Genomic DNA, 19,154 nt, shown 5'->3' with positions numbered 1-19,154 from the left:
TCCTTGTGCTACTAAGGATGTTGTTGATAATGATGACTTAGAAATTACACATGAGATTCATGACTTGAAAATTCAAGAAAAAGTTGATGGTGATACTCAAGTAGAAAGCTCTCAAATCAAAGAAGATGAAGTTATTAATCAACCTCAAGATGCCATGGGAGACAACCAAGATCTTTCCAAGGATTGGAGATTCGTGCAAAACCATCCAAAGGACTTGATTCTTGGAGAAGTTTCGAAAGGGGTAACCACTCGCTCGTCTCATAGAAATTTTTGTGAAAATCAAGCTTTTGTTTCTCAAATTGAGCCTAAAAACTTTCCGGAAGCTCAAGATGATGAAAATTGGATTTTGGCCATGCAAGATGAGTTAAATCAATTTGAAAGGAATAAAGTTTGGGCATTAGTACCTAAGCCTCTTGATCACACTATTATAGGTACTAAATGGGTTTTTCGTAACAAGCTAGATGAATCCGGAAATATTGTTAGGAATAAAGCTAGACTTGTTGCTCAAGGTTATAATCAAGAAGAAGGTATTGATTTTGAAGAAACTTTTGCACCGGTAGCTAGATTAGAGGCTATTCGCATATTGCTTGCCTTTGCATCTTTCAAAAATTTCAAGCTTTATCAAATGGATGTGAAAAGTGCATTTTTGAATGGGTTCATAAATGAGGAAGTTTATGTCAAACAACCTCCCGGCTTTGAAGATCATGTATACCCCGATCATGTTTTTAAACTCTCAAAAGCTCTATATGGTTTGAAGCAAGCACCACGTGCATGGTATGATAGACTTAGTTCATTCTTGCTTGACAATGGCTTTACTCGTGGAAAAATTGATACTACTCTTTTCATTAAAGCCAAAGGTAAAGATATGCTCATTATTCAAATATATGTTGATGATATTGTCTTTGGTGCCACTAATGATAATATGTGCAAAGAGTTTGCTAAGTGTATGCAAGGTGAATTTGAAATGAGTATGATGGGGGAGCTTAACTTCTTCCTCGGACTTCAAATCAAGCAAACTAATGAGGGGATCCTAATCAACCAAGCCAAGTATGCGAAAGAACTTATTAAGAAGTTTGGCATGGAAGGATCAAAGCCAATGAGCACACCAATGAGCACATCAACTAAGCTAGACAAAGATGAGAATGGTAAGGCCGTCAATGAAAAGATGTATCGAGGTATGATCGGCTCATTACTTTATCTCACTGCAAGTAGACCGGATATAATGTTTAGTGTTTGCATGTGTGCTAGATTTCAATCATGTCCTAAAGAATCGCATTTAAAAGCTATTAAACGTATTTTTAAATATGTTGGCGGTTCTCATGACTTAGGATTGTTTTATCCACGTGGAGTTGCATTTGATTTAATTGGTTATTCGGATGCGGATTTTGGAGGTTTCAAAGTTGATCGTAAAAGTACAAGTGGGACTTGCCAATTTCTAGGGCACTCTCTAGTGTCTTGGCATAGCAAGAAACAAAATTCCGTAGCTCTATCTACCGCCGAGGCGGAATATGTAGCGGCCGGAAGTTGTTGTGCCCAAATATTGTGGATCAAACAACAAATGGAGGATTTCAATTTGCAATATGATCATATTCCTATTAAATGTGATAATACTAGTACAATTAGCTTAACCAAGAATCCGATTCAACATTCTCGAACAAAACATATTGAGATTAGACATCATTTTATAAGAGATCATGTTCAAAAAGGGGATATTGAACTTAACTTTATTAGTACCGACAAGCAATTGGCGGACATTTTCACAAAACCCCTTGGTGAAGAACAATTTTGTTTCATTCGACGAGAACTCGGCATGTCTAATCATTTATGAAAAAGTTGTGTTCTTGATGTCAAAAGTTTTTTTTTGGATTCAATGTTGAGTTGATTGAATTCGTAAATATCATACTTGATGGAGAGTACAAATGATCTTGATAAAGAAATCACCCTTCAAACATTTTATCATATGATTCATTTTCCTGTGTTTGGTATGCAGAAAAACAGTTTTATGGTCTTTAATGCTACTCCTCTTAAACGTTTTCTGGACTTAACCTGCATTTGTCAGTGTAGAGACCCGTATTTTATTTCCATAATTCTTTATGTTTTATTAAGGCATGAGTTGTGATATAAAATGGAGAATGAGTTCGGATGTCGAATGTGCTAGAATTTAGAAGTTCGGGATGCAAGTGTAATATGCATGGGTGTATAAGTGAAGGTGTGTGTAGAGGATAATTCTCCCCCACATATATTTCTTTTCTTTTCCGGGCAGACACACACACGTTTCTCTCTCTCTACTCCCTCGACCGACTCTCTCTCTTTCTCACCTCTCGTCCAAACTTCTCTCTTCGATTTCATCGCCTTAGAATGAGATTTCGGAAAAATCCCAAGTACTAAAGTTGTTCTACGCGACGAGATCTTCCTATTGATCGAAGAAGAATCATGATCGGAGCACTTTGAGGTTTCCTCCATGTTCGGGCTTGCTTCTAACCCTCGAGGTAGGGATCTCCTACCTTCTTTACGTGTTTAAGTGTTGGTTAGATGTACAAGAATCAAGTTTGATCATTTATTTTGAGTCTTGAACAAATCTGTTATATGCTGATAATTTCGTGGGTTTTGGAAATCTGTCTTTTGGGAGCCCTCTGCTAGAAATCACTGGCATTTGTCATGATTAAGACCTCAAGGGGCGGGTCAGGGTCGTGACAGTCAGTCGGATGTCCAAGCGGATGTCCAACCGGACAACCGTGAGGATTGAGACTTATTCAAGCTTTTGCGTTGCTAACTCTGATTTATTAAGTCTGTTACACTTAGTTTGTATGAACTTCATGGCTTAGTGCTTAAATTGTCTCTTATATACTTCGCCGATATGAATTTCTTGTCTCTAAACTTGCAGGGATAATCATTCTCGGTAATACCCCTCGCATTCTTTAAAAAGCTCTCTTTTAGGGGGAGCATGTATTAAGGGGACACAACAATAAACACCCGAACACAATTTTCTTCCCCTATTCTTGTCCTATTCGGCGCCGCATCCCCTATCCTATCCCTATTCGGTGCCGCATCCCCTATTATCTCTCTTTCGGCGCAGCAATTCAATCAATTCGGCGCACCATTTCAAACACTTCGGCGCAGCATTTCAAACAATTCGGCGCAGCATTTCAAACAATTCGGCAATCTCATACTCTATAAATTCAACAACACAATCTCTATCTCCTCATCTATCTATCTTTCCTTCTCTCTCGGCCTAAATCTCTCATCAAGCAATGGCAAACATACCGCAAGGGTTACCGTTTGAGTTTTACGAAAGAGATGCCGAACGAGCAGAGTTCAGGTTGTTTATCCAAACCATTTGGATGCAACTCTTTATCTTCATTCTGCTGTGTGCGTTACTTACAATGAGAATACCACCATGGTTCGGGTGGAATGTAAATGTGGATACTCTGTGGTATTGGATTGGCATTGTAGCTGCCGTTGTAGCAGCCATTATTCGAGAATACGAAAATCAAGGACGCCAAGCTCTCAATGAACGAAGATAGAGTGCTACAGGGCAAGAGCGGCATGGTGCTGGAACCATGGCCCTATTGTTTTTCTCTTTTTAGTTTTTTTTTATGATGTCACAGGGGGAGAAAAAGCCAAGTTTTAATTGATCTATCTTGCCATTTTGGGCAAATTTAAAAAATTGCTTGCTATGATCTGATGATTATTGCTATTACTCGTTGATCATAGATAACTGCTTTGGTGCATGTATTAAGGGGGAGATTGGCATAACTCCTACTTGAATAAAAACTATCATTTTGTGTCATCATCAAAAAGGGGGAGATTGTTGAAAAATGTATGCATTATAATTTGTGAAAATTTATATGCATCTCTATTAATTATTTTGATGATTAATTCAATGATATTTTTATTCGGCAAATACAAAATTATCGAAAAGTCGATTCCCGAATTAAATATTTTCGTGACCTTGAAATATAGCATAAAGTCTCTTGGATTCATGATTTATATTTACAAAGACTTTATTGAGCTCAATACATGCTTTAACGGTTTATTTAGATGAAATTGTGAGCCACAGGTTGACGAACCGGCTGACAAGCCGGGCTGTCTGAACAGAAAGCTGTGACAACCGGACGACCACCCGGATGACCACTCTATCAAACGGCTAGTTTCCAACGGCTAGTTTCAAACGGCTAGTTTCCAACGGCTAGTTTCAAACGGCTAGTTTCCAACGGCTAGTTTCCAACGGCTAGTTCCAACGGCTAGTTTCCAACGGCTAGGAAGCATATGGATGGCTATATAAGGCATCAAGAACTCATTAATGAGTACATACACAAGCTACAACATTCCATATTATTGCAAGAGCAAATTCTCAAAAGATCAAAGCCAAAAATTCTCATTGTTCTTCCACTTTCATATTATTCTTGAGAGAAAATTTGTACAAGTCGTGAGCGATAATTTTCATACCTTCTTCACATACTTGTATTTCCTAAGTAAGTGTTTGAGTCAAACACTTGAAAGCTTAGAAGACCAAATTCGGGTTGGAATTTGGGTGTTATTGTTTTTGAGAAGTTTTCGGAGAAAATTCTTGCGGTTGTGCTAGCTCCTCGGGAAAGCTAGAGGCATTCGGTTCTTGTAAGCACCCGCAAGACTTACAAGTTGTAATCTTTTAAAGATTAGTCTAACCTTCAAGTAATTGCTTGAGGAGAAGTGGAGTAGGGCCGGACCGTGGACAAATCCGGACCGAACCACTATAAACGGGTTCTATCTCTCTATCTCTCTATTTTGATTGCATACTTATTGTTTGCATATATTGTTAGAGATAAATTTTTATTGGTAATTATTACTAGCAATCCTATTCACCCCCCCTCTAGGTTGCATAATTTGGGTAACACTCTTTTTCACTTTAAATTACTTTGCACACTAGTGAACTTGTGAATGAGAACCCAATAAGAGATCTCGCGCGCTCGGGAAAATGTGCCGTGGCCGAAGACAATTTGGAAAAACTGATTCGGAAACCAATTAACCGGGTGCGCGTCACGGGTTATCCGCGCGCAGGGGGTGCAAATCCCGGATTTGAGCCTCGCGCACGTAATATGGTTAAGCCCACGTTTTGCTTATTATTTTTTTTGGGTTAAGATAACCTAAAGAAAATCTGAAACGTTTTTTTTTACCGAAAAAAAAAAAAAAAACAATGCAAAATCTCGGCCGGAATTCCCGGTACTCCGGTACCGGGCGGTATTTTCCGAGATGACCGGTACCGGCCGGTATTGACCGGTATTTGGTCCGGAACGGTATTGGGGAGTTAGAGTACCGATTTCTCTGAAATCCGGTACGTACCGGCCGGTACGGTACGGGATTAATAACATTGGATGACACTTCAAAATTTGTCTTTTATTGTGCCTTGTTAGAGTATCCATAATGTTATAATCAAAAGTAAAAAGTTTTTTAAGTTAACAATATTGGTGCAAAATATGACTCACAATCCTATATCAAATTAGCAATCTTTTGACAATTACCAAATTTAATTGACCATATATATTCTCAATCAAATACACCAATCATTATTATCTCTCTTCCCTTTTCCTCTAGATCTCTCTTTCTTTTCTAAAATGTTATATTTTTTTTAGAAAACAGTTTCTTAAAAATAGCTATTTTTCCAAACAAAAAAGGTTTCAAAAACTATTTTCTATATCTAGTAAATTGTTTTTATTAGTTTCAAAACTATTTTTAGAAAATTTATTTTCTACTGTTCACATTTTTTTGTTTTTTTTTTGGTTTGAAAAGATGATATAACAAGTTTTAGCTATCCAATTTTGATTATGTCATTGTAGACATCTATATTGCTAACCTTAGCAATCTCTTAAATGAACAATTAAAAGCTGATGTGGCAACTTTTGGTTATCAATTTTTTATTATAGTATTGTGGATACCCTCGTGTATAATTTTTACTCTAAAAGACAAATTTTAGAGTGTTATCGTAAAAAAGTGGAGTGCCAAATTCATTTGCTTTTTTTTTGTCATTAATCTATTTTTTTTGCGTCAATTTGTTTTTGACAAACTTTTTACCTCTATTAATTCATCTTAGAGAAATCGGAAAAGGTTTTTTTTTTTTTTATTCAAAAAAAATTGTAATATCCAAGATAAAACTACAAAAAAAAAAATTTGAATTTTAGGCTTTATCTTAGATATTTTCAAAAATATTTGGGTAAAAGTAAATTTTTTACTTTTTCGATTCTCTTTATTGAGACAATCAATAAGGATAAAAAGTTTATCGCAAAACGAACAAACGCGGAAAAAATGTAACATGGACAAATGGAAAAAAGCACAAAAATTCTTTAGTAGAACTTATGTTGAGACTCGCAATAACCACCCTTCCCTCCTTTTAACACGGCTTTCGATACATATTTCTCACTTATTATTCTCCGGCTCCTTTTCATTGAAAATTTTGCCCCACAATTTATTGGCTTCTTTGAAGTTGTTAGTACTAAGCTAAAATTATTTGTTTAAAGTGTTGTTTCCATTAAACTAAAACATTATAAACTACAATAAGTAATCTATAACTTAAGACTTAGAGGAAACGCTCCCTCATTCGGTGCACTTCTATTCAATTCAAAATGGGTGGCAATTGGACCCGAGTCAACCCAAACCCGTTTTTTTTTTTGATAAGCACATTCCTTTTATAAAAGCGCAAACTCATTTACAACTCTAAAGGGCATACCCCCGAAAGAAACAACTCCTAAGGTACCTAACTTTATTTGCTGTGGTTATTCAGAACCATCTTATTTCGCTAAGTACGATCTCGAATAAATTTTCTTTTCAACTATTATTCTTATTTTTCTATGTATTTTCACTCATTATCTCAAAATAATTCCTCAAAATTTAAACCAAACAAAGTAGGAATATGATCTGGCCAACTCACATTGTTTGAAAAGTTCTCCAAGTGATTGAAAAGTTACTAGTGATTGAAAAGATGCAGAGATGATCTATACTATGGGATGGGGAAACTGGACAACTGGAGCATTGCATCTTCGGCGGTGACTGAGGCTCTACTCGGATCGTAGTGAAACCAATTCATTGATTGTTATCTTGTTTTTCAAAGAAAAAAGATTTTATTAATCTTTGAAGAATAGAATAAAGATTAAAATAATATCGGGCACATCGATAAAACACCACTTGAAAACCAAACCATCGTTCTTGTTATGAAATGGGAAAAAAAACAAGCCCCCGAAAACTGGGCTTGTATGCAGTCCAATGGGCTTGTGATCCAGGACGGACCCACTTCAAATGATCCGGGCCTTTCCTATTTTGTGTCACAGTACACGAAATGGTGTCCGTGAAATTCTTGGCCGGTCCTAGTTTTGGCTTGGGGTTCCGTGCGGACCCTCTTTTGTCTCACTTTTCCGTGCAATCCCTTTCTTAAATATGCTTTTAATAATATGCCCTTTTGCAGAATTTTCAAGGGTGTGAATTTTTGGAGAAAATGACGGCCAATGGCGTATTTTGATAATTAATATACGCCAATGATATTTTCAGCATTAAAAAATGTTCTTACCTCGTTTTTGACGGGTATTAATTATCAAAATCCGTCATGGGCCGTCATTTTCCTGAATTATTGGGGGTGTGAATTTTGGGAGGTGTGAATTCAAACTCCAAAAGTTCACACTTCCAATAATTCACACCAAGGTTGCAGATGAGACGGGGGTATTTTTGACGGTTTACTTAAAACGGGGGCTTATGCGGGCTGGACTTGACACGCGGTGGACTTGGACGGGTAAGTAGTGACAAAATATGACCGGCTTGAAAGACCCCATTGTTGGCCCGGCTCAAGAAACATAACCAAAAAATTCAGCAAGAACTGTTGCACAAATAGATGGGTTTGGGGCCTTCTGTTTCCTTGGGAAATCAGTTTTAAATGAAGTTTGAGTCCCCTCCCGCATTGGGAAATCAGCAACATGGAAAATAAGACAAAAATTAATTTTGGTTTTATTCCATAACCACCCTAGAAATTAATTGTAGCTTAATTTTCATCTAAACTTGCTGATTTCATGCTAAAAAAAATATCGTTGTATTCTTGACAATAGCATGACAAATGGAATTATCGGTACACTTTCTACCCAAAAAAGAAAAAAGAAAAAGAGAACTTACATACTTTGCTTGTGGAAAAATGTCGAGTGAGCTTTGTTTGCAGCGCCAAACAGGGAGAAAATAATACACATCAACTTGTAAAGAGGAACTAGGAATTTAATCTCTTTGGCAAATAACCCAAGTAGCTTATTTTTTGTCTTCATTTAATTTTTTTTTTTGCATTTAGTTTCACGTCAAATTTTGTGGATTATTGGCTCGTCTCCACAAGGTGAATTAGAAAAGTAAAAATTTAAGATCGAAACTCAAATTTTTTAAATAAAAAAAAAAAGAAAATCAAAAGGTCATTTTTTTTGGGCTTTATTAAAATAAATGAGTTTCGATCAAAAAATTTTACTTTTCCAATTCCTTTTGTAGAGACAAAGCAATAATCTAAAAAAATTGACCCGAAACGAATAAATGTGAAAAATGTTGAATAAAGACGAAAGAAAATAAAAGAAAAGCCACTTGACTTATTTGCCATATTGGTCCTTGATAAATGGTTGTAATTGTTGTGAATTTCCAGTATTTTGCACAGGAAGAAATAATTGAATTTCATGTCTTCATCGTTATGTACCCAGTGGTTTAAAATACATTAAAAAATTTTTTTTTTCAAATTTAAAGAGGGGTAGCATTGCTACAAAAGCTTGGGCTGTGAAATCATTACCCAAGACACATTTCAAAGGCAACATCATGACCATATTTTGACTTAGTGTTGTTAATCCTTTTTTCTGCTAATGGAATACAACGAGGGTACTTTAGGTATTTCAGTGTAGGTTCGAGTCCGTAAAGATGAAGAAGAAGGAAAAAATGCAGGTGGCTAACATCATTTTAATTTAGGTCTACTCACAGTTCTAATAGCAACCTTAATCTCATAGTTATATATGGAAACAAAAGCACCAATTTTTAATGAGCACAACCCAATATTGCACATAATAGGAAGCATTGCAACTTAAAACGGAAAACAACTCACTTCTCCTATACCAATCCCCCCCAATTTGAAGAAGAAAAGACAAAAAACACTAAAAGGACAAAAAAGAAGAAGAAGTAAAACCATATTATTAACATTCGACAATCGGTTTCTGAGCCACCGGAGCGTCACCACCACCTCGTCCCATCTCGGGCGACTTCCGCTTGGGCTTGGCCTCTTGCAACATCGACACCACGTCCCTCATCGAGGGCCGATCGGCAGGGTTCCGGCTGGTGCAGATCAATGCAACCCTCAGCACCAGCATCATTTCCTCTCTCACCGACGCGCACGACGCCCCGGCGTTCTTGTCCAGCACGTCGATAAGTCCGTTCTTCGCCTTGATTTTGGTCCTCACCCAATCGACGATACTGTTGCCTTCGCCAAACTCCGAATCCACCGATCTCTTGCCGGTCAGAATCTCCATCAAAACCACCCCGAAGCTGTAGATGTCGCTCTTCTCATCAACTTGTAATGTGTAAGCATATTCTGCAAAACCAAACACACCCTTAATTTAGTACTACTACTACATAGACTTCCACCATAACATAAATCAATTATTTCAAAATCATTAACCGCCCAAATTGTTTTGACTTTAAACGAAAAGTCACCAAGTGCAGAGGATGAGGTATAGTGGATCGTAGGCTTTTGCACCGTCTGATCCGAGGTCAATACGTAAGAAAAATCTTGGTGGGGCCCATGGAGGAGGAGAAAAGCAGAACTATAAAAAGGAGAAAAAGGAGCCTTCATTCACGCGCAATAGTGCGCAATGCGCTTTAACAGTGGTAAGTTCTATCATCACGGCCCAGAAACGAATGAAAGGATGTGCGCAGTGCGCCTGTGGCCCTCTTTGGTACAGTGCACTACAGGGCCACCTTGGACCGAGCGCAATTTAGGGGTGTTTTCGATAATGAATAAATTTTGAGAAGAAATTTGTTGCAATCAAGTTGTAAAGCATTTTTGATAGTAAATAAGTTGTTAAGAAATGTTAAATTATTTCCGATTATAAATAAGTTGTAGATAGATATGTGAGTGAAAAAATTATTAAGAAACAAGTTGTTCGTTAACGTGAACAAGCTAAAATGACAAAATTTGTTGATTAGTGTGAACGAGATGGTAAAAACGACTACATTGAATGTACATGAATTTTGTTTGACATATGCGAGTCCATGTATATTGAACCACTCTGGATATAATTGTATTAAAAATTATGTTTTAAAATTGTGCTGTATATTTTTTTAACAGGAGATAAAGCTTCAAGTTGTAACTATGGTGAAAAACTGAAAAATTAACTCAGATTTCGTCACCCAACAATACGAACTAAACAAACAATGACAAAAGTGGCACGATCAGGCCCACTAACATGCCCGAATGTCCAGGGGGCACAGTAGCCTGACATTGTTACCTAGCAAAACGAGGAAAATTGGACACGTACCTGGGGCAATGTAGCCGTAGGACCCGGCAATGACGGACATCGACTCATCGCACTCGATCAACTTGGCTACCCCGAAATCGGCCACCCGCGCCTCCATCTCCCCGTCAAGGAGAATATTGCTCGGTTTCAAATCACGGTGCACTATCACCGGATCACAATCATGGTGTAAATAACAAATCCCTTGAGCCACCCCTAACGCTATCTTGTACCGGGTAAGCCAATCGGCCACCAAATTCTCACCCTTGTTTTTTTCGTGCAATAAGTCGTCTAGGCTTCCGTTGGGCATGTACTCGTAAAGCAGCATTGTGCACTCGTTGTTGCTGCAGCACCCTAACAGCCTCACGATGTTCCGGTGCCTCACGTTCCCCAGCACATCCACCTCGGCGAGCACCCCTCGTCTTCTCCTGATTGTTTCCTTGTGCTTTCCCCATAGCTTCTTCACTGCTATGATTTCGCCACCTGGCATCTCCGCCTTGTACACAGTCCCAGTAGACCCCATACCGATGATCTTATCGGTCATCGATAGGCACTCCAACACATCGTCTGCCGTGAAATTCAACCGCTGAAAGGCGGTTAGTTTCCACGGCCCGATCTCATGAGTATCGCTTGTAGAAAATCGACGGCTGTAGCTTGCGTGGAAACACTTGCTACCAGCAATAAGCACGAACAGCCCGATCCCGAACGCCGCCGCCATGATCCACACGATCGCGCCGGCGGTCCTTTTCGGCCGCGGCCGGACCTCCACCGCTCCGGCCGCGACCCCCTCGCCTCCGCACGGTTTCTGTAGAATTCTACCGCAGAGACCGGCATTCCCGATAAATGACGTTGGATGGAGGTTGGGGAATATCGTCCCCGACGAAGGAATCGGTCCGGTTAGCTGATTGTAAGACACATTGAAACTCTCCAGGGTGGTACAGTTGTTAAAACTCGAAGGGATCTCCCCGGTCAGGTTGTTCCGCGACAAATCAACGTCGGTGATCGACGGCAACGTCGAGATCTCCCACGGAATAATACCGGTAAGCGAATTGCCACGCAAATTCAAGCAAATAAGCTTCTCACAGTGATCGACGTCCCAAGGAATGCTCCCGTCGAGATCGTTTCCTTCTAACTCGATCTTGTACAAGCTTCTACACCCCATAAAATCCGGGATTTTGCCCTTGAGCCTCGACGATTTCGCCGAAAATATCTGCAGGTTCGGCGAACTCCATATGTTATCGGGCAAACTCGTGTCGAACGAGTTCTCCGATATGTTCAAGTACTCTAACACGGCCGCATTGCCGAAATCCCTCGGGATTCCTCCGCTGAAGTTGTTCTTGCTCAAGTCCATGAACGTCAGATTAAACAAAGAGCCGAATCCAAACGGGATAGAGCCGTTTAATCTATTGTCTTGGATTCTGAACCGGGATAAGGTCGAGCAATTCGCAAGCGAAGGAGGAAGCTCGCCGATGAAATTATTCCCAAACAGAATGAGTTTGACCAGCTTGTTTCCAAGGCAGAGATTGGGAGGCACGGGACCGGAGAGCGAGTTCGACGACACGTCGAGTTTCTGCAGATTTCGGTTCGACCCTAACCGCTGAGGCAATATTCCGGTGAGAGAGTTATTCCAGAGGGACAGCAATTCGAGGTCGGGAAGCTCCCCGATTCCGTCCGGTATATCGCCGCTTAGTTTGTTGTTCATTAGGCTCAAGACGGTTAGCTCTTTCAAATCAGAGATTCCGTGAGGGATAGGCCCGGAAATGAAGTTGTCGGACAGATCAAGAGACTTTAGCGCCGTCAGTTTTTCAAAACTCGGCGGAATTTGGCCGGTGAAGCCGTTTTTAAACAGCAACAGCGATTCGAGCTTGGTGAGGTCGGAGAGTTGAGGGGTGATCTCGCCTGAGAGATTAGCGGTGGAGACGTCCATGTATTTTAAATTGGATAATTTTCCGAACTCTGGTGGAATCCCGCCGACGAACACGTTGTAACCAATCTCTAACCGCTCGAGCTGGGTTAACGAACCCAGCTTGGGCGGGATAAAACCGGTTAGAAGGTTCCCGGCTAGGTGCAGAAAACTTAAATTCTGAAAGTTTCCGTAACTAGCCGGGATTTCTCCCTCGAAGTAGCTTCCTCCGAGGTTGAGGTACTCGAGGGAGGGGAGGCGGGTGATCTCCACCGGCAGGGGACCGGTGAAGCTGTTGCTGTAAGCATTGAGAACTGTGAGGAAATTGAGGTTTGAGATACCGAGTGGGAAGGTGGAATTGAAATTGTTGTGGCTAATGTCGAGAGTTCTGAGGTAAGCGAGGTCGAAGACGGCGGCGGGAAGGGGGCCGTCGAAGGAATTCGAGCTCAAATTGAGGTGGTGTAAGTGGGCGAGGTAGCTGATTTCAGGCGGGATTCGGCCGGAGAGGTTGCGCCTGGAGAGGTTGAGGGAAATGACTTGGGAGGCCTTTCTGTCGCACTTGATGCCGGACCAGGAGCACCAGACGGGTTGGAAGCTACCAGGTTTTGAGAAGGTGGGTGTGGGGTCCCAGTCATGGAAGGTGTTGAGGGGGTCCTTGAGGATGGATTTTAGAGAGAGGAGAGAGAGGAGTTGGAGGGGGGTGGTGGTGGTGGTGGTGGTGGTGGTGGAGGATAGGGATATGTTGAGAAAGAAGATTAGTGAGAATGCGGTGAGATAGAGAGGGAAAGAAGAAGAAGAAGGGTAGGAGGTGAATTGGTTCATGGTTTTTTGGGTGAGAGATGGGTAGTGTGAAGAGGGGTAAATTTAAGGGAGGGAAGGTTTTGACGAGGGTGAGAAATGCTTTTGGGAAGTGTTGGGTGCAGAGGGTGTTTCATCATGATTAGTTTCCTCTCAGTGGGTTCTGTTGGGTTGTGAAAATTTGGAGAGAGAGAGAGAGAGAGAGAGGAGAAAAGGGAAGGGAAATGAGTGAAAACTGTTGTAATGGGTGCCACTGTTTCTTCTTCTTCCTCTTCTACTTCTGGTAGTTCTAGTTGTAACTCCCACTTCAAATTTCTACTACTTGTATGTATATCTTTGATTCTCTCTCTCTCTCTTCTCTTGAGTGGTGGTATTTACCTTTGGCTGCTCCTATAATACTTTTGTTTTTTCTAGGATTTCTTTCTCCTTTTTTCTTTCTACTTTTCATCATTCCTTGCCTTTATCTTTAGCCAACATCTTGATATATTTGGCAATGGTGACAGTGGCCCTCGCAGGATCCAAGAAATCCATGTCAATTAATTTCCCACTATTATTCTAGAATCTCATTCTTTTCACGTAAAATCCATCTTAATTTTTTGGGTAAGTAAATCCATCTTATTTTAGTAGTGTCTCTATTCAAATTTGTGTAAAAGTTGAAAAAACAAGTGAACCCTTGAACCCACCTGTATGGCTCCCGCATCACGTGAAACATGACACAATTAGATGGAGAAAAACAAACAATTCAAATTGCGAATAAGTTCTGGTGACAATCTCAAATAATTACACTACCGTAACGGTTTCATCATTGGACAAGTTAGTAGAAATGAAAGAGTATCAATTCACGTGGAAGGCGTTGGCCTATGACACTATGTGTTTAGTGTACCATATCCATATACTCGATGAGACTAATAATCCACTAATCTTTGATTACGCATTTGTATAGGTAGTTTTAATTTGTTAATTATGTGAAAATAAGACCGTTTTTGAATCACTGGCGCGGGTGCCTAGAATATTTTGTGAAATGCCCTAAATATTTTGTGAAATGTCATGAAGGTGTGTCCTTAATTAGGTAGACAGCAGGAGTTGTGATGGCAAATTGGTCACTATGATTTGGATGTATAAAATATACCCTTTTGCTCTCTAGCTATCAGTTTGACTTCAGCAAAGGGACTAAATGATATATGTTTACTTTGTATCATTGATGTTGTTAAAGTATGATCATGATAAGAAACAAAGTTTCAAAGACAATCATTCTCAATTAATTTGCCTCATCTCTTTAAATACTACTCCAGTACTTAGTATTAATATACAACAAATTAAGGTTTGGAATACTTCCATTCTACTGCCTTTTCTACTTGGCTTATACTCTTTAATTGCCTCTTCATTAAGCTTTCCAAATAAAAAAAAGTCTACCCCACCGCTCTCAATCTTGCCGTTTAAAAGTATTTTGAATGATCCAGATTTTTTAAAAAAAAAAACTCTTCCCTGGAAGAGTTGAACTTTTTTCTAAAAGCTTGTTTTAAAATTTCGGATCGTTGATTGTTAAGACGGACGGTGAAATTGAGCGCTATGATGGATGGAATGGTGAAAAGAGCAGTGGGGTAGACTTTCTGTTCCAAATACTCGATGGAGTCTTATTAAATTGAAGCCAATGATTTCCCCACCAGAAGTTTGTTGGAACCCTGGGTATGCCTTCAAGAATTAAAATAGATGGCCACTACTACCACATCCTTTTGTCATTTTAAATATTTACCAGGCAGTGGTCTCACTACCTTAGTACCATTGTTTAAACAGAAACAATTAATTGAACCATATTTTCAATTGTTGACATTACACCATCAATTGAACCTTCCAACTTCAGGCGCCTGATGTACACTACTTCCACGTTTTACATTACACTAGCCACAAGCACATTTGGTGCAATAAAGTTAAAAGGGGTACAAACTAGCCGAGCCGAGTCGGTTTTGTTGAGCTCGAGCTCAGCTTGTTTGTAAATTGTAAATGAATCAAGCCCTTAACGAGTTGAGTCCAGATCATTTACTAAGCGAGCCTCTAGAAATAAACGAGTCGAGACGAGTTTTGGAGTGTTGAGCTCAACTCACTTACTACACGAATCTAAAACTAGAGCTTGAGCTCCGCTCAATTACTAAAGGAACCGAGGCGAGGCGAACCTTGAGTTGATTGTGAGCAGCTCAGTTCGTTTGCAGCTCTCTGTGCATGAACGACAGTTCAAAGAATTCGTGTCTTGGTACAATAATTGTTAAAGGCGTGTATATTATGTTACCATGTTTTTTAGGTTTCAATATTATGTTTCTTGTTTATATGCTAGGTTAATATTTATGTTTCCTTATTATGCGTACTTCCTTTATTGGTCTAGGTTTCTTGGTTACCAAATTATGTAGACTATATGTATAAGGTATGTTATGGCTACAATATACACATCAATGAAAAATCGATGAAAATAAAGTTCTTGTCAATTCTCTTTTCTTAACACCATGGAGAGAGAGAGAGAGAGGATCATCATCCCGATAAACTTGAAAAATCGATGAAAATAAAGTTCTTGTCAATTCTCTTTTCTTAACACCATGGAGAGAGAGAGAGAGAGAGAGAGAGAGAGAGAGAGAGAGAGAGAGAGAGAGGATCATCATCCCGATATACTTGAAAAGATCCTTTACTATGATGATGGCCGGTTATTCAAGTAGTTATCAACAAACTATACATAGCTCCCTTTAGGTTTAAATATCGTCTTCGTAAGTAACACTTTCCCCTTCGGTATTTCTTATGTACGTTCCTCATTGCTATGTTAAAATTCTGGTCTAGCAACGCTGCTGCTATGTTCATGTCTTTTTTACCATGCATTTGTAGAGGTATTATTTGATGGGAAATTAATGCCTTACAATCCAATTGTACGTCATTTTGGTAACCATGCTACTACCACATACAATCACACAAACTCTCTTACATCAAACATGGGGCTCACACACACGCTGGATGTGTAGGCCTCATGTTTCATGTGAGAGAGTTTGTATAATTTTGTGTGTGTGAGCCCCATGTTTGATGTGAGAGAATTTGTGTGATTGTGTGTGGTTAGAGAATTATTGCAATATTAATAGCCAACATCATAAAACTCTAGTCCAATAGAAAGAAAAATCAACCCATGAAATTAGAGAATAAATTATATCTACCGCCGGTGTAAAACCTCATTTTTCTACCACCGCCTATTATGGCCCCCGAGTGTCTATTGTTGTGATTTGAACCGTTCATATTTTAAGACCCGCAATAAAGTATTGCCATGCAAAAAATCAACTTGAGCGGAAGTCGATAGATATATTAAAATTTGAATTTTGGTTTATAAAATGGATGATTTGATTTCTGTCAATAATAATAAAGACAAACTATCCATTTTACGAAGCAAAATTTAATTTTTGATACTCTTATCGATGTCCGATCAAGTTTATTTTTTGCATGGATATACTATTACGTGGGGTCTATAAGATTAACGGTTCAGATCAATAATAAACACACGATAGGACCGAAAAGGGAAGTGGTGAAAAAGTAGAGTTTTCCACCCCTAGCGGAAAGAATTTAATCTCATGAAATTTATATCAATTAACTAGATAGGGTAAATTGAAACCATCAATTTAAGATGACGAAGCAGAAACCAATGCTTTTAGATCTTCCCGTGAATATTGTGGACTATTGCTTCGTCTGATCTTTTAGATATAGATAGAGATAGAGATAGAGATAAGATCCGGCCTGTATCCGCTCGTTAGCGTTTCACCATCAAACCAAGACTGGTAGAAAAACTCATGATGCATGCATGTTTTCAACAGCCCTAGGGATGAGCGTAGTTCCTTGGGATTTCGTTTGATTTCTCTCTGCCTAGTCTCGGATAGGATTTTCATATTGGCACCTAGTGTTGATTTGCTTTTGCAGGGTGTTCTGTAATCCCGGAGTAGGTAGTTTGGTGCATTCCTGTATTTTGCGATGTAATCTTTGCATTCGGCCTTGAAATGAATTGACTGATTAAAAAAAAAAAAGGAATCAAACCAATATTTACGGATTATGAATTTAGAGAACCAAACCAACTCATAAAAAGCAAACCAATCCAAACCATGAAAATACGGTTCAGCTTCGGTTTTAAACCACAGTTTACATGTATAGAAATTTTGGGTAATTAGTCTTGGTAGTGAAGAAATTATAGGAATTGGGATTGGTTTTCATGTATAGAAATTTAGAAATTGGGCCGTAGAAGTTGACTGATCTAGAGATCCATATGCTTTTTGTGTATAATAAATTAATAATCATAGAAAATTAGGATTAGGGATGATATATAGAAATTGAGTCTAAGTTATCTTGGTAGGGAAGAAAAATTAAATATTGCGGTGGATTTAATACGATCAATAAAATTAGAAAAGTAGTTAATTAAGGCTCCCCTATTTATTTGGTGAATCATAATTAAATTATATATATATTATACGGTTCGGATCGATTTGGAATCATAATCGTGAATGTGAATTGACAAACCAAACCATATAACTTGGTTTCTAATTTTTTAAAATCATGACCAAACCATACTACTAAATAACCAAACCAAATCTTTCGGTTCTAATTGATTTGGATTGAATTCGCAGTTTGACAGTTTTTTTCTCACTCCTGAACAGCCCCATTTGCTAGCCGTTGCTTGTATTGTAACCAATGTTTTGGGGGTTCTCCATAATTTGCCAAGGTGTCCCAAACCCCATGAAAACAACCCATAACCGAAACGCAAAATCCGCAGCTAAAGTACTCCATATACAAACAGAGGACAGAAAAGAAAAAGTTGTAAGGCACGAGAGCAAGGTGTAATGAGGGCAACCTGACAGTTTGAGAAACTCAAGCTAGCACACATTTCGTCACCCGTTCCTTTTTTCTTTCTTTTTTCAATGGGGCAGCTTACACGCATGCACCTCAACTGATCCCTTCTGTGGTCTGGCTAAAAACAGGTCATTTACGCTGGAATTAAAAAATTCGCAACAAATTACTTTTGCGACCCCGAGTATCAAATCCTGATCAATTGTGCGAACAGCAAACCTACCAATCAACCAGATGAAACGTTGGGGCTACAACTCGTCACCCTTCACATACCCAAAACGGAATAAAGTTTTTTGTTTTCCCAACTGAACGAATAAATCAGAAAAAGATAAAGGGAGTTTAATTAGGAGAATTATTTGGTTATGACAGAACGGGGAGGGAGTTTTTCAATTTTGAAAAAGAGAGAAAAGGGAAGAAACAGAATTAAAGCTGTGCCAGAGACAAAAAGCACTATGTACAGTCGTCTTCCGCGAGGGCATTTCTGGAAATCAACATTTAATTTTTGGCAGGGAATGCGAAATAGCGGCTTCCATGGATACCCATACCATGCCATAGAGTCTAAACTTTAGTAAAAGAAAGTACTCTTCTCATAATTTATTTGAAATTGATTTTAGCACTTCAAAAATTGATGGAAAGGCTCCAAAATGACGTCATTTTGTGTATCAATACAGTTCAATTTTGGAGTCCTTCCATCAATTTTTGAAGTGTCAAAACCACAATCTATTTTTAATTCTCTTTGATAATAATTTATTTAGACAAACATCATCACTGCACCTAAATAAGTGTATATGTATGTTTTCAAGCATCTATGAATAGAAAGTGGCTATATTTATTTTGTACAATATTGGTTTGTAAATTTCGGGCTTAAGTTTCAAACAATATGTAAGGAAAATTTAAAAATGCAAAGCCCATGTAAATATGTGAAATTTCAACTTCTTAAGAGCATCCACAATGGAATAAGCAAAACAAAAAATTGTTAAAGTTAGCAATGTTGAATCAAAAAAGTACTCATATTGGAATAACCAAACCTAACAACCTCTTAACAACTCATCAAATTTTGGCTCTTCAATAATCAAAACTAGCAATATTTTGTCAATAATCAATTTTTATCTCTC

At 38.8% G+C, this 19,154-nt stretch overlaps 1 protein-coding gene across 1 annotated transcript; it reads right to left on the bottom strand.

Moving 5' to 3' along the window:
- Window positions 1-8,961: 8,961 nt before the first annotated feature.
- Window positions 8,962-13,536, bottom strand: LOC131319109 (leucine-rich repeat receptor-like protein kinase TDR). Its single transcript, XM_058349229.1, has 2 exons — window positions 10,509-13,536; window positions 8,962-9,562 (listed from the first exon to the last, which is right to left on the bottom strand). The coding sequence occupies exons 1-2, from the start codon at window positions 13,207-13,209 to the stop codon at window positions 9,168-9,170; spliced, it is 3,096 nt and encodes a 1,031-aa protein (XP_058205212.1). The 5' UTR covers window positions 13,210-13,536; the 3' UTR covers window positions 8,962-9,167.
- Window positions 13,537-19,154: the final 5,618 nt, after the last annotated feature.

Source organism: Rhododendron vialii, chromosome 3a (assembly GCF_030253575.1).
Source record: "Rhododendron vialii isolate Sample 1 chromosome 3a, ASM3025357v1".
Classification (NCBI taxonomy): domain Eukaryota; kingdom Viridiplantae; phylum Streptophyta; class Magnoliopsida; order Ericales; family Ericaceae; genus Rhododendron; species Rhododendron vialii.
Note: the sequence above shows the minus strand (reverse complement) of the source record. Positions and strands in the feature narration are given on the sequence as shown.